We start from the raw sequence: 15,286 nt of genomic DNA, 5'->3' as shown, positions 1-15,286 counted from the left end.
AAACTTTTGAGAGAATGATTAACGAAAGGTTAAATTGGTACTTGGAAAGCAAAAATCTAATTACAGAAAGCCAGTCGGGTTTCAGGAAAAATAGAAGCCCCACCGATCACTTAATAAAACTGGAAACACGCATAAGAGAAGCATTTGCAAAAAAAGAACATCTAATAGCAATTTTTTTTGACATGCAAAAGGCGTATGACACCGCTTGGAAATACGGAATCCAAAAAGACCTGTATGAACTAGGACTTAGGGGTAGAATGCCAGAAATTATCAGAAATTTCTTAACAAATAGAAACTTCCAAGTACGGATGGACAACACTTATTCAGTCCAAAAAGATCAAGAAATGGGGGTCCCCCAAGGCAGTATCCTGTCTGTCACCCTCTTCAACATTAAAATAAACAATATCATAAAAAACATAGACCCAGGAATTGAAAACGCCCTATACGTGGACGACCTACTTATATACTACCTATCTAAATATATACAAACAGCCGAACGCAAACTACAACTCTGTCTGAATAAAATAAACAAATGGGCCATAGAAAATGGATTTACATTCTCAGAGGAAAAAACTAAATGCATCCACTTTTGCAAATTACGAAAATTCCACCACGACCCCAACCTGAAACTGGATAACAAGAACATCCCACTCACCGACCAACATAAATATTTAGGTATTATATTTGATAAAAAATTGAACTTTATACCGCATATAAAATATTTAAAAGCAAAATGCCAAAAGACAATGCAATTGATCAAAGTCCTAGCACACACCGATTGGGGTGCAGACAAAGTCACATTATTGAAATTATACCAAACTCTAATCAGATCTAAAATGGACTATGGATGCTTCATCTATGGAGCAGCAAGGAAGTCCTACATAAAAGAACTAAATACAATCCATCATCAAGGATTAAGATTAGCCTTGGGAGCATTTAGAACCTCTCCAGTAGAAAGCCTCTATATAGAGGCCCATGAGCCTCCACTGATTCTGAGACGACAGAAGTTAGCGCTACAATATTACCTAAAGCTGGTATCATGTCCAACAAATCCTGCATACCAATGTACCCTCCACCCACAATACACACATCTCTTCAACAAGAAAGAAAATATCATCAAGCCCTACAGCCTCCGGATAAAAAACCTTCTCACAGAAGCCCAAATGGACATTACAAAAATACATAAATATAACAAATCAAAAACTCCACCCTGGATGATCAAACAACCACACATAATATTAAAATTAAATAAATATCCCAAAACGAAAACCCACCCATCAACCTTCCATGAAGAACTACTTATCATCCAGAATACATACAAAGAATATACACAAATTTACACTGACGGATCAAAAGATGGAGATAAAGTAGGATGCGCAGCCATCCACAAAAAACTTAAACTAAAGAAAAGGCTCCCAAACGAATCTTCTATTTTCAGCGCAGAAGCAACAGCCATAGATTTGGCACTGAATATAATAACCAATGATGACCAACAAAAATATATCATATTTACTGACTCACTTTCAATACTCATATCTCTAAAAGAAAAAAAAATGACAAACCCACTTATTACAAAATTGCTAAACAAAATAGATGCCATAACCATGAAAAAAACATTATCTTTTGCTGAATACCAAGCCATATCGGCATCTACATGAATGAACAAGCAGATAAGGCAGCAAAGGAAACTCTGCAACAAAACCACATAAGTGGAAAAATCCCCTATACAGACCTAAAGACTAAAATAAACATATATATGAAGAGAAAATGGCAAGAAAACTGGAGCTCATGCACCAAAAACAAATTATTCCAAATAACACCAAATATTGGAACGAGAGACACCAAAAAGTTAACAAGAAAGGAAGAGGTAGTAATGACCAGACTGCGAATAGGTCACACTCACATCACCCACTCACATCTACTAAAAGGGGAGGAGACACCAAACTGTATAACGTGTCAAGAACCCTACACAATACACCATATACTGACAAACTGCATTGACTTTGAACAAACCCGAACAAAGTATTACCAAGAAAAAAATCTGAAAACAATATTAAACAAGATTGATCCCCAAAAAATTATCAATTTTCTGAAAGAAACTAAAATATACTCAAAAATATAAGGAAAGCCCCCCCCCCCCCCAAAAAAAAGAAACCAAAAAAAAAACCTTAAGAACAAACCAATATTTAACACAACATAACGAACCTTTCGGCATTAAATGACCCCAAAGTGGTTGATATGCCGTAAAACAGAACAAACAAACAAACAAACAATTCACCAACAAACTCATCAGATGTTAATCGTTGGTATATCAGAAGATGCAAAAACAATAAATTAAATTGTCACACAAAAGCAAATACTCGGAGATATACGAGTTAAAAAAAAAAGGGGGCGAATGGGAATTTATGTGAAATACATATACAATAAAATATATGTACTATACAATAAAATAAAATATATTTACAATAAAATAAAATATATTTACAATAAAATAAAATATATTTACAATAAAATAAAATATATTTACAATAAAATCAAATATACAATAAAATCAAATATATGTACAATGACCTTTTCTTTTTATTTAATAGAGCCGTCCATTTGGAGTAGCTTTACTATTTGCTGGTATCGATCATAAAGGACCACAATTGTAAGTAAAACTTTATTTGAATGTTCCTTTATGTGTTTTATAGTCGAAAGTGACCAATTGCTAAACTAATTCTAGATGTTCTCAAAGATATTGTTGACTTGTTACAATACTATCTTCTAACATTTTTTTAACATGGTTCAATGTTTCCAGTTGACAAGAAAGTTCTTGCATTTTTTTACTTTTAAATTCACATGAACATATCTCGACTCAAACAAAAAATTTATTCATCAAAATAAACGCCATCAGAATCAACACACTTTTGCCAACGCAGAACAAGTGTATTTATGCCAGTAACGTAAAAATCTTGCGTTCTGGTTGCAATGAAGTCACTGAAGCCGTTTTTGATATCGCTTAGGTTTTTGAAGCTTTTCTCACGCAGAAACGTGTCGAGATACTTGAAAAAGTGGTAGTCGATAGGGGAGAGGTCTGGAGAGTATGGTGGATGAGGTAGAGTTTCGTAACCCATTTCGTTCAACTTCTGCAGGGTCAGTTTAGCAATGTGCGGTCGGGCATTGTCATGGAGGAGAATTGGGCCTTTTATGTTGACTAAAGCTGGGTGTTGTCGTCAAAGTTTCTGATGCATTTCATCCATTTGTTGACAGTACTTATTTGCCATAATGGTTTTGTCTGCATTCAAAAAAACTGGAATGAATGAGACCAGTCACAGACCGCCAAACAGTCAGCATGGCCTTCTTTTGCTGCAACTCTGGTATTAGGAAGTGTTGTGAAGTTTTGTCAGCGTCTAACCACTGAGCTGAGCATAGCAGGTGGTTATAAAGAACCCACTTTTCACCGCAAGTCACAACCTGGTCAAGAAACGGGTTGTTCTTGTTGCATAAAAGAGGGAAGATGACACTTCATAACAGCATTTCTTTTGGTTGTCGTTCAGTTCTTGAAGCACCCATTTATTAATTTTCAATCTTTCAAGTGGTTGGAAATTGTTGTATATGTACGTCTAATTCAGAAACAAGTTCTCGAATAGTTGTGTGTGGATTGACTTTGACTAAAGCTCTTAATTGATCGTTGTCAACATTCGATAGGCAACCACTACGCTCATCATCTTCAAGACTCTCATCGCCGCCATGAAATTTCTTAAACCACCATTGTGCTGTGCGTTCAGTAATGGTTTCTTGGCTAAATGCTTCAGTGATATTGCGAGCTGTTTCAGCATCTTTTTGGCCTAACTTGAATTGAAATAAGAAAATTGTGTAAATTTGCTTTTTTTCCATCTTCTATTGAACGTTCTGAATAGAAGACATAATTGTTTTTAATTTTTGTAATTTAAACGATTAGATAGGGCAAAAACTGCTCTTTAAAATGATGTATAAAGTTATTATAACGAAAACTTAAAAATATATCCTTCGAAATTGAAAAAAAAAATTCCACAAGAACTTCCTTCTCAACCTAATACATCAAGCTATATTGTATTTCCTGATATATATTATTTCCTGATATATATTATTTACTGATATATATTATTTCCTGCACTCTGAAGAAGTTGTTTTAAAGATTACTGTTTTTAACATTCTGTTGACACTGGTATTGACAAAATGTCTTCGTTAACAAATGCTCCTTGATCTTTTGGTTAGGAGTAAAGTGTAGCATCTGTTCTGAAACTAAATAGGAACAAGTGTGTGGTTTATTTCAATTAGTTGTTTCTTAAACTTTTCAATCATTTTGGTCATGTAACTGGTGACATTAGTCAAGGAACTTCTACCACTACTAACCAGCAGAGCGTTACCACTGTGGAACAAGGGAAGAAGAGTCTATCTGGCATGCGTATGCAGTGTGATAATGTAGGGAAGTGAAACCTGGCTAGTGAGGGTTGAGGACATGTGTTGCATGGAGAAAAATATAAAAATGATACACTTGATGTGTAACATAAGTTTTAAATACACATTTAGATGTGATGACCTCAGAAGAAGATTAAATCTGGGTTGTATAGGAACATATGTGCAGAACAGGAGACTTTGATGGTATGGTCACCTTGTAAGAATGGCTGAGTTCGTAGATGAAAGAATGGATGAGCGTAGATGTAGAACAATTGAGGTAGCAGGATGAGTTTCTAAGGGGAAAGCGAAAGAAAACCTGAGCATAAGTGAGAAGGATGAACTTGAGAGAAAGAGGGATAAATACAGACTTGGTCAGAGATAGTTTGGAAGTCAATTTTTGAAAGTTGTCAAACACATGCCAGCATATAACCTTTTTTATGCGGATGTAATTGTAAGCCATTTCTTGTATCCAATTTATGTGGATATTGCTGTTAGCGAAGGAAACAAAATTGAAGAAAGGGAAAGAATGAATCAAACACAATAAGATAAGGCCGTAATTCATTTCACTTGTTAGGATTCCAGTCCTTCTGAAGAAATGGATTCCGAACTGAAATATGCACAACACGATAAAATTAACCAACCAGAACAGCTTTGCGCCACCTTTTAATAAAATCAAAATATAATGCTACTAAACCATATGTCTAGAATCCTTATTCTAATTTTAATCAAAATCTGCTGCTTGTTAAGATATAGTCAATAAATGGATTTTTTGAAAAAAATATCGTTTTAAGCAAAATAAATATTATGTATTTAATTGCCATGTTGAAAACTCAAAAATTCATTGAATAGAACAGTGCTATTTTGGTTTTAGTAAAAAAAAAAAAAAAAGAAATCTGTCGCTATAGACAACAAATATTGCAGCCATGACACAAGTAATCTAAAATATTCTTTTTTGGAGTTATGTCCCCTGCATATAGCCTGCTACTGCCTCCTTTATAACGTCTGAGAAAAATGGAATTTTAAATCAGTTTACCTAATTCACCGTAAAATTACTTTTAATTATAAATAACTTTCTACTTGATTTTTCGTAATATTTGGATATCTTACTATTTTTCAGCATAACAAATATGTGATATTGTTTTTGCTTAAACGACATTTTATTTAAAAAAATCTCTCGCTTGTATCTTAACAAACAGTGAAAATCCGTTAGATGATTTTGATTCTAGAAAATGTTTAAAACTGGGAGAATCTAAATTGTTGTCTAATGACTATGGATAAAATTTAATGTACATTTGCAATATTTGAATTTTCAAATAAGAGATTGTATTCAGATTATGACCCTTTAAAATCCTTTCAAAGAACAAGAAATTTGGCCAATATCTATTAATTGATTTCTAATACCTATTGTTAAAATATCACGAAACTCTGAATTTTCATAAATGGCTTTCACTTCTTTATATCTCCTTTGCATAAAACTAAATTAAACTAAATATAGCCCACTTATGTGTAGCGGATGTATATGAAAACTCGTAATGATTGGTTAATTAGTTTCACAGTAAAAACTCTACATGTAAAAACAATGGATTTTATGAATAATTGTGCTTCCATATTTTTTTATTCGATTTCTTTAAAAGCAACAAATCAATACATGACTTACAAAAACTGTTCACATTTTCAAATTTGAATGGCATGCTTAAGTTTCCGGTTTTATTTCTATCAGGTTTCATATGGATCCTTCTGGAACATTCATTCAGTATGATGCAAAAGCCATTGGATCAGGTTCGGAAGGGGCTCAACAGAAACTGCAAGATGTCTATCATAAGGTACAAAATTTTTGAAAACATTTGTTGACATTGCAATAAAATTCAAATTTTATCGTCTGCAAACTTTTCAAGTGACAATTTATATTCCTAGTTTTGGTGAAGACTACTTACGTCGTTCAAAACGTCAGTATAACGTTCGAGATGAGAAGCATAGTCTGAATAATAGAAAGGTTCTTCTTTATAATCAGTCACAATTGAAATTTGAATTTCAAATAAGAAAACAATGATTTACACGTCGTGCAGTAATAAGTATCCACAAAAAAAAAATCAGGAGATTAATTACAGTAAAAATCAATTTTGTAACTGGCAGTTTTAATTAATTACTGATATGGTCATGGTTAAATATATTTTAATTTATGGAGATTTCATATATATTATACTAGAATCAATTAAAAAAAAAAACAAAAAAAACTGGACTTTGGTACCATCAGCCAGAATCTAAACCAAAAGCAAAATTTATAAGCAAAAAATGGAGACAAACAAATGATAGCAGGGGTAAAAACCTGAAACTGCAGCTGACCATTTTTCCAACATGATTGTTTGGCAGTTTAAAGAAATTTATTAAATACTGCTTCAGTCTAGAAAGGTTTGTGTTTATAGTCCGTAAAGTTGAGAACCGTAAAAGGTAGAAGAAAAATTTAACGAAAAACAAAAGATACAATAAAAGCACAAAAATTTAATTATCGTGTTATTAAAAGAAATAAAATGCTGCGTGGCCAGTGCACATAAGAAAGTTGAGAATTTTAAAAGATTGGGGGGAGAAAACATTAAAAATAAAATAAAAATGCCATGTGGTGGACACGAACTTGCAAAAGTTAAGTTTGTAGGTGAACAGACTATTGATTGGATCATGACAATACAGATGTTATCACATTGAAAATTGAGCTTTTTTAAAATAACGAAATAACCATTCACGCATGCACAATTAACAATCAGCGTCGAAACCAAGATTTTTACCTGACTTCCCCTTTCAAACAAAACAACATTTCTACATGAAATGATGATTTTTTTCTAATTTTTCCATATTTTGTCTGAGAGTTCTCTCTTTCTAACAATACTAAGTTCATGCCGATGACAAAAGTTTTCAGCAGACATACAAACACACAGACTTATGAAAAGAAACTGGAATCTTAGGGAGGTATCAATTATACCAGTTATTATAGGTGCCACAGGGCTTACGAAGAAGAACCTGAAGTCCTACTTAACTAATATTCCTGGTGAACCAAGTGCAAAAGAGATTCAGACAATCGCACTTAAGGGAACAGCAAGGATACTAAAAAGAGCTCTCGGTTGGTTTCAGTAAAAAGCAGGGCAATGTTGGCAGCTAGTTTGGCTGCCCCATACCCAGCGTTACAATCTTCAAAGGAAGAAAATGAAAAGAAATACAATAACAGATGGTGTTCATCTTTACTTTAATAAAAGAATGACTTGTCTCCCCTTCTTTACTTTTGGTACTCCTGCAATTATCAAGGCGGATCAATAAAATAAAATACAAAATCAATTTTTATTTTAATAAAAAGTTCTATATGATTATTTTCCAAATTTTTTGGATGATATTTACCTCAGCATGACACGTAAATGCTTCAAAGTGGTTTTATTTAAAATGCGATTTTCAAATATGAATAATGGTACAAAAAAAAAAACACCCAAGCAAATCATTTGCTTTTGTTTTTTTTATATTTCAGTTTTTAGTTTTCTCTTTTTTTGTGTGTGTTTTTGTTTTTTCAAACAACTGTTTTGACTGCTGTACAATGTGTATTTTGTGTGGTAAATTTTCAATTTTAATCATCTTCACTGAATTATGAGTCAAATTTTAATCAAATTCGTGTTGGCATTAATGAAGTTTATGCTTTCCTTGTGATACTATAAGATAGTTTTATCTCCAGAAGGATCATCCCAAAATTAATATTCGATAGCAAAGGGGTAAGTTTTGCTTCATTAAACATGTACTCTTTGTACTAATCGCCATGTCACAATGCTCTATAACATGCGTGAGGGGAGAACAGATCTAAGACACTGGCAGAATCATTGGAAAATGACCTCCACATCGTAGTGGAATGGGGTCGTAAATGGTTGGTAAAACTAAGCTGCTTTCCTTTAACAATTACAAGACACCTCTCGAACCACCGACATCCACAGGCAATCCGAACGAATACACGAAGGACATTGCGAAGTGTCCTTTACCTGATCATTCATTTCAAAACTGCAAAACTGAATTCTCTCCCTTGAATAAGATTGTGTTTCCATCTTTTCTTTTTTTAGTGATGAAATGAAATTTATTTCTCTAAAAATTATATGAACTGGTTTCTTTTGTTTTAAAGAATTTAATGTTTTTTGTTTTTTTTGTAGTCAATGACTTTGGATGAAGCACGAAAGCAAGCATTAACAATTTTGAAACAAGTCATGGAAGAAAAATTGGATCCAACTAATGTTGAGGTAATTTTTTTATAAAGTTGGACAATTTAGGAAAGATTCTTAAATTTTTTATTTTAATCCAGAAAAAAATTTTTTATTTTAATCTTGAAAATCAGTAAAAGTGCATTTAGAATTAAAAAAATACTAAACTTAAAATCGACACAAGTGCATCATGCAATCCAACTTCTAGGCAACTGCCCACTTTTTCATTACACCTTTTTTTACGACATTTGATTTCTTTGAAGTCGCAGCAACACGTAATTGCGACCGTCACACATGAACGTTTTGTCAAATGACAGTGAAGCTAAACATCTGATCACATGTGATGCGTAGCAAAAATGATACGTAAAACAAATTAACTATTCGCTGTCCCCTGTGATGATGGTTGTCCTCCTCTGAAGAAGCACCATCTCATCAACTTGGGGACAATGGTTTTTACAAATGAGTGAGTCTGACAGCAATATGGTAACATTTGATTATAAATGAATATTTAGAACAGTCGACTCATCTATGTCGCCAATTATGCAGTTGAGTCATTTTGTCAGTTAATTGTTGGTGTTTGTGCAAGCAAAATTATTCAATTACCAAATTTTATCGTGTGTGTTTTTTTATGATGGGTGTATGTTGCATTGATGTTTTTTATGATGGGTGTATGTTGCATTGATGTTTTTTATGATGGGTGTATGTTGCATTGATGTTTTTTATGATGGGTGTATGTTGCATTGATGTTTTTTATGATGGGTGTATGTTGCATTGATGTTTTTTATGATGGGTGTATGTTGCATTGATGTTTTTTATGATGGGTGTATGTTGCATTGATGTTTTTTTATGATGGGTGTATGTTGCATTGATGTTTTTTTATGATGGGTGTATGTTGCATTGATGTTTTTTTATGATGGGTGTATGTTGCATTGATGTTTTTTTATGATGGGTGTATGTTGCATTGATGTTTTTTTATGATGGGTGTATGTTGCATTGATGTTTTTTTATGATGGGTGTATGTTGCATTGATGTTTTTTTATGATGGGTGTATGTTGCATTGATGTTTTTTTATGATGGGTGTATGTTGCATTTATGTTTTTTATGATGGGTGTATGTTGCATTGATGTTTTTTATGATGGGTGTATGTTGCATTGATGTTTTTTATGATGGGTGTATGTTGCATTGATGTTTTTTATGATGGGTGTATGTTGCATTGATGTTTTTTATGATGGGTGTATGTTGCATTGATGTTTTTTTATGATGGGTGTATGTTGCATTTATGTTTTTTATGATGGGTGTATGTTGCATTGATGTTTTTTATGATGGGTGTATGTTGCATTGATGTTTTTTATGATGGGTGTATGTTGCATTGATGTTTTTTATGATGGGTGTATGTTGCATTGATGTTTTTTATGATGGGTGTATGTTGCATTGATGTTTTTTATGATGGGTGTATGTTGCATTGATGTTTTTTATGATGGGTGTATGTTGCATTGATGTTTTTTATGATGGGTGTATGTTGCATTGATGTTTTTTATGATGGGTGTACGTTGCATTGATGTTTTTTTATGATGGGTGTATGTTGCATTTATGTTTTTTATGATGGGTGTATGTTGCATTTATGTTTTTTATGATGGGTGTACGTTGCATTGATGTTTTTTTATGATGGGTGTATGTTGCATTGATGTTTTTTTATGATGGGTGTATGTTGCATTGATGTTTTTTTATGATGGGTGTATGTTGCATTGATGTTTTTTTATGATGGGTGTATGTTGCATTGATGTTTTTTTATGATGGGTGTATGTTGCATTTATGTTTTTTATGATGGGTGTATGTTGCATTGATGTTTTTTATGATGGGTGTATGTTGCATTGATGTTTTTTATGATGGGTGTATGTTGCATTGATGTTTTTTATGATGGGTGTATGTTGCATTGATGTTTTTTATGATGGGTGTATGTTGCATTGATGTTTTTTTATGATGGGTGTATGTTGCATTTATGTTTTTTATGATGGGTGTATGTTGCATTGATGTTTTTTATGATGGGTGTATGTTGCATTGATGTTTTTTATGATGGGTGTATGTTGCATTGATGTTTTTTATGATGGGTGTATGTTGCATTGATGTTTTTTATGATGGGTGTATGTTGCATTTATGTTTTTTATGATGGGTGTATGTTGCATTGATGTTTTTTATGATGGGTGTATGTTGCATTGATGTTTTTTATGATGGGTGTATGTTGCATTGATGTTTTTTATGATGGGTGTATGTTGCATTGATGTTTTTTATGATGGGTGTACGTTGCATTGATGTTTTTTATGATGGGTGTACGTTGCATTGATGTTTTTTATGATGGGTGTACGTTGCATTGATGTTTTTTATGATGGGTGTACGTTGCATTGATGTTTTTTATGATGGGTGTATGTTGCATTGATGTTTTTTATGATGGGTGTATGTTGCATTGATGTTTTTTTATGATGGGTGTATGTTGCATTGATGTTTTTTATGATGGGTGTATGTTGCATTGATGTTTTTTATGATGGGTGTATGTTGCATTGATGTTTTTTATGATGGGTGTATGTTGCATTGATGTTTTTTATGATGGGTGTATGTTGCATTGATGTTTTTTATGATGGGTGTATGTTGCATTGATGTTTTTTATGATGGGTGTATGTTGCATTGATGTTTTTTATGATGGGTGTATGTTGCATTGATGTTTTTTATGATGGGTGTATGTTGCATTGATGTTTTTTATGATGGGTGTATGTTGCATTGATGTTTTTTATGATGGGTGTTTGTTGCATTGATGTTTTTTATGATGGGTGTATGTTGCATTGATGTTTTTTATGATGGGTGTATGTTGCATTGATGTTTTTTATGATGGGTGTACGTTGCATTGATGTTTTTTATGATGGGTGTACGTTGCATTGATGTTTTTTATGATGGGTGTACGTTGCATTGATGTTTTTTATGATGGGTGTACGTTGCATTGATGTTTTTTATGATGGGTGTATGTTGCATTGATGTTTTTTATGATGGGTGTATGTTGCATTGATGTTTTTTTATGATGGGTGTATGTTGCATTGATGTTTTTTATGATGGGTGTATGTTGCATTGATGTTTTTTATGATGGGTGTATGTTGCATTGATGTTTTTTATGATGGGTGTATGTTGCATTGATGTTTTTTATGATGGGTGTATGTTGCATTGATGTTTTTTATGATGGGTGTATGTTGCATTGATGTTTTTTATGATGGGTGTATGTTGCATTGATGTTTTTTATGATGGGTGTATGTTGCATTGATGTTTTTTATGATGGGTGTATGTTGCATTGATGTTTTTTATGATGGGTGTATGTTGCATTGATGTTTTTTATGATGGGTGTTTGTTGCATTGATGTTTTTTATGATGGGTGTATGTTGCATTGATGTTTTTATGATGGGTGTATGTTGCATTGATGTGTTTTATGATGGGTGTATGTTGCATTGATGTTTTTTATGATGGGTGTTTGTTGCATTGATGTAAAATCTAATTCTTATGTCATCTATTTGTGCTTTTGACGATCCTGTGATTTTTATCACGTTTTTGTTTGTTTTGATCCATTTTTGTGTTTTATTCCCGCTTCTTTGTGTAACCTGATTTAAACAATTTTACAATGAATAAATATTTGGAGATATTCAGAATCAAAATTTAATTTGACGTTAAATTACATGAAAATGGTTCAGTGATGATGAAGTTCTTAACCCTCCAGAGGCATGAGAGCACATTATTTTATGCAGTGTATCTTGGGCAAGAATAGCCCAGTGACACTCATCCCTCTCCAGGCTTCAGAGAACATACAGCACCTGGTATTATCAAATGGTCACCCATTTAATACTGACCATGCTCAATCTCGCTTAACTTTGGTGTTTTAATTTGAAATGATGTATCAACATGATTATGCCACAGAAAATGGTCAAATATTCCTTAAAACAAAATCGGCACCAAACATTTTGGTTTCCGCTAAATATTTTTCCCATCTTTTGGTATTTTATCTTTTTTAGTATTTTTTAAAAATTCATATTATTTTATATTTTTTTTAATTCATATTAATGTCTATATTATTTTTTTATTTAAGATGGCTACCGTGACGCGAGAAAACAATTTCCAAATGTGTTCAAAGAAAGAACTGGAAGAAGTGATTGTAGAAATTGAAGGCAACAACAAAATTTAAAGTCTTAGATATTTTCACCTTTTTTTTTTTTTGTGTTGATGAGGACACAAATTGATGCTATTTTCTGACGTTTCTATTTTCTTGTTCCGAACGTAAAAGGGAAGCAACCAGAAATGGTTATCAATGAAACACATTTTGTTTTTTTTCTATCGTGCCTGGATTAACTGAATGCTTGAAGAATATGACTGCAACCATGATGCTCCTCACTCCCTTCCATTACAAAATGACGATACTTTGGTCACGTCCTATGGAACGGCATCACAAATCATTCTATTTACTTGTTCACGCCATTCCAACTTCAGTTTTTTTTTAACTTTGTTTTGATGAACCGCAGCTAAAATTAGTCAAGCATTTTCAAGTCCAGTCAAATGTGAATCAACAAGAAATAATAAAAAAAATTTCAAATTTTCTTTTTTTTTTTTCTGTTTTTTTTTCTGTTTTTTTTTTGTTTTTTTTTTTTACGCTTTGTTTTATGGCTGTATGTTTTTTTTCTTTTTTTTTTTTTTTTTTTTTTTTTTTTACACAGTGATCACCACTTATCAAGGCCCGGAAGCCACTCAGGGATAAGGGTTATTGCAAGTACATTACGTTAGTGTGGAGATTTGATGAAGTGTTTACTTAAGGGGGCGGTTCATTAGGAATTTGTTAACATTGGACTTGAAGACATCCAAGTTGTAGTCCAGTGGGAAGCAGGCAGACGGAACAGAGTTCCACAGGCGTGCAGTTCTAAGAAAGAAGCTTTGGTCATGGAATCCGCGTTTTGATTTAGGCACAGATATAGAGTGGGGGAAATTTTTCACATTGGATTCAGCTAGACGGGTGTTTTTCCTGAAAGATTGGCGAGGGGGGACCAGAGATTGGAGTTCAGACGAGCACCTGCCATGGAAATAACGATAAAACAAGGATAGGCTCGCAACGTCTCTTCTGTGAGAGAGAGGTTGCACGGTAGAGAAAAGGGCATCCCCACTAAGCCACGGAGTCTATTTTGTACTCTGTCAAGGCAGGATAGGCTGTTTTTAGTAGCTCCTACCCAGATATGGCAGCAGTATTCCATCCTTGGACGTACTTGGCTTTTATATGTGATAATATATAAACAAGACCACCTGGATAGATTAGGTAGGAAATAAATGGCAATAAAAAAAACCATGGGAATGGGTCCATTGGACTATACAGTACAGGTGCACCAATTAATTGGCAAGTAATCAGCCTTATTGGCCACCCTTCTGATTAATCAGTAATCGTCAATTAATCGACAGATTATTTACTTTTCGCTTTTCTATTAAATTTAAACCATTTCATCAATGCCAATTGACTTATCTGATATCTTTGACGTATTAACACAATTTAATTTGACATTTATTAAGGGTCTGGCTGCTATTATAGCTTTTCTTGTTTTTTTTTTGTTTTTGTTTTTTTTAAATAAAATTACAAAGTACAATTTTGAATTTTTAAATGAATATCATTAAAAAACAAGATAAGAAAAAAACTACTTACTCCCTGCTTCCTCTTCTGCTCATACTCTCCTCAGTATTTAAAGTTGAATTCTTTTAAGTTGGAATGTATAAACATTAGTTTTTTATTCTCAGGACACAGCCTGTTCCTCATAGGTTCATACACATTACCACCTGTACTAAAGAGCCTCTCACCCTCCACAGATGAAGGTGATGCGCTTAAATATTTTGAAGCCAGTTTATTCAACAGTGGTAAGGTCTCCTGCGTCTTTTTCTACCACTGAAATGGATCATCACCTCTTGCAAGTAGTTGTAAAACTGCATAAGTCAAGTTCTTTTGTGCACTCAACTATAAAGGGTTTATCCTTGTGATTTTGTATTTCTGTTGTAGTTGCAGTCTCTAGGTTTAACTCAACTTCTACCTGCTCTGTTTTGATTTGTTACTAATTCATTAAACAGATACAGTTTTACTTTCACTTTGATCTTCTTGACCCGCAACAAAGCTTGAAAAAATGTATCCTGCTGATTCTGCTTCATTATCATCAGTAGAAAAAGTTGAAGATGTAGAATTCAATTCTTAATATGTTTTCTATGTCATTTTCTTTTTTTTTTAATTTCGATCTAGGAAAGTAAAGTTTTTATCATTTAGATCAGATGAAAATTTTGTTTCCATTCGTTCACTGAATTGGTCAACAGTGGTAAAAAGGATTTCACTAAAGTTAGAAATATCAGAATTAGATTGGACAGCTTTTGAAAAAGATGGGGGGGGGGTCACACAAGACATTACTTCCTCCACTAAAAGAGGAAGGAGTATTTTTTTATGACATCATCTGTATCCCTTCCTTAGTTCATCCATGTGTTATGCTTTTAAAAAAAAGCCAAATACAATTTTTGAATACCAAACAGCTTCAAAAAGGGCCACGTTTGCAAAATTTGATTTTAAAAAGATGAATCTGGCAACCCTGGACAAGAATATGAGA

At 33.1% G+C, this 15,286-nt stretch overlaps 1 protein-coding gene across 1 annotated transcript in view; it reads left to right on the top strand.

Annotated features, from left to right (window-relative positions):
* LOC145293697 (proteasome subunit alpha type-5-like) overlaps window positions 1-13,264 on the top strand; it is a 56,211-nt gene extending 42,947 nt beyond the window's left edge. Inside the window, exons 6-9 of the mRNA XM_080140111.1 lie at window positions 2,592-2,650; window positions 6,143-6,245; window positions 8,595-8,681; window positions 12,760-13,264. Coding sequence (XP_079996237.1) covers window positions 2,592-2,650; window positions 6,143-6,245; window positions 8,595-8,681; window positions 12,760-12,855 — 345 coding nt within the window. The 3' untranslated portion in view covers window positions 12,856-13,264. The remainder of the gene's footprint in view (window positions 1-2,591; window positions 2,651-6,142; window positions 6,246-8,594; window positions 8,682-12,759) is intronic.
* Window positions 13,265-15,286: the final 2,022 nt, after the last annotated feature.

This window comes from Euprymna scolopes, chromosome 15, assembly GCF_053919585.1.
Source record: "Euprymna scolopes isolate OS-2025 chromosome 15, ASM5391958v1, whole genome shotgun sequence".
NCBI lineage: Eukaryota > Metazoa > Mollusca > Cephalopoda > Sepiida > Sepiolidae > Euprymna > Euprymna scolopes.
This window is presented reverse-complemented; position numbering and strand designations above follow the sequence as displayed.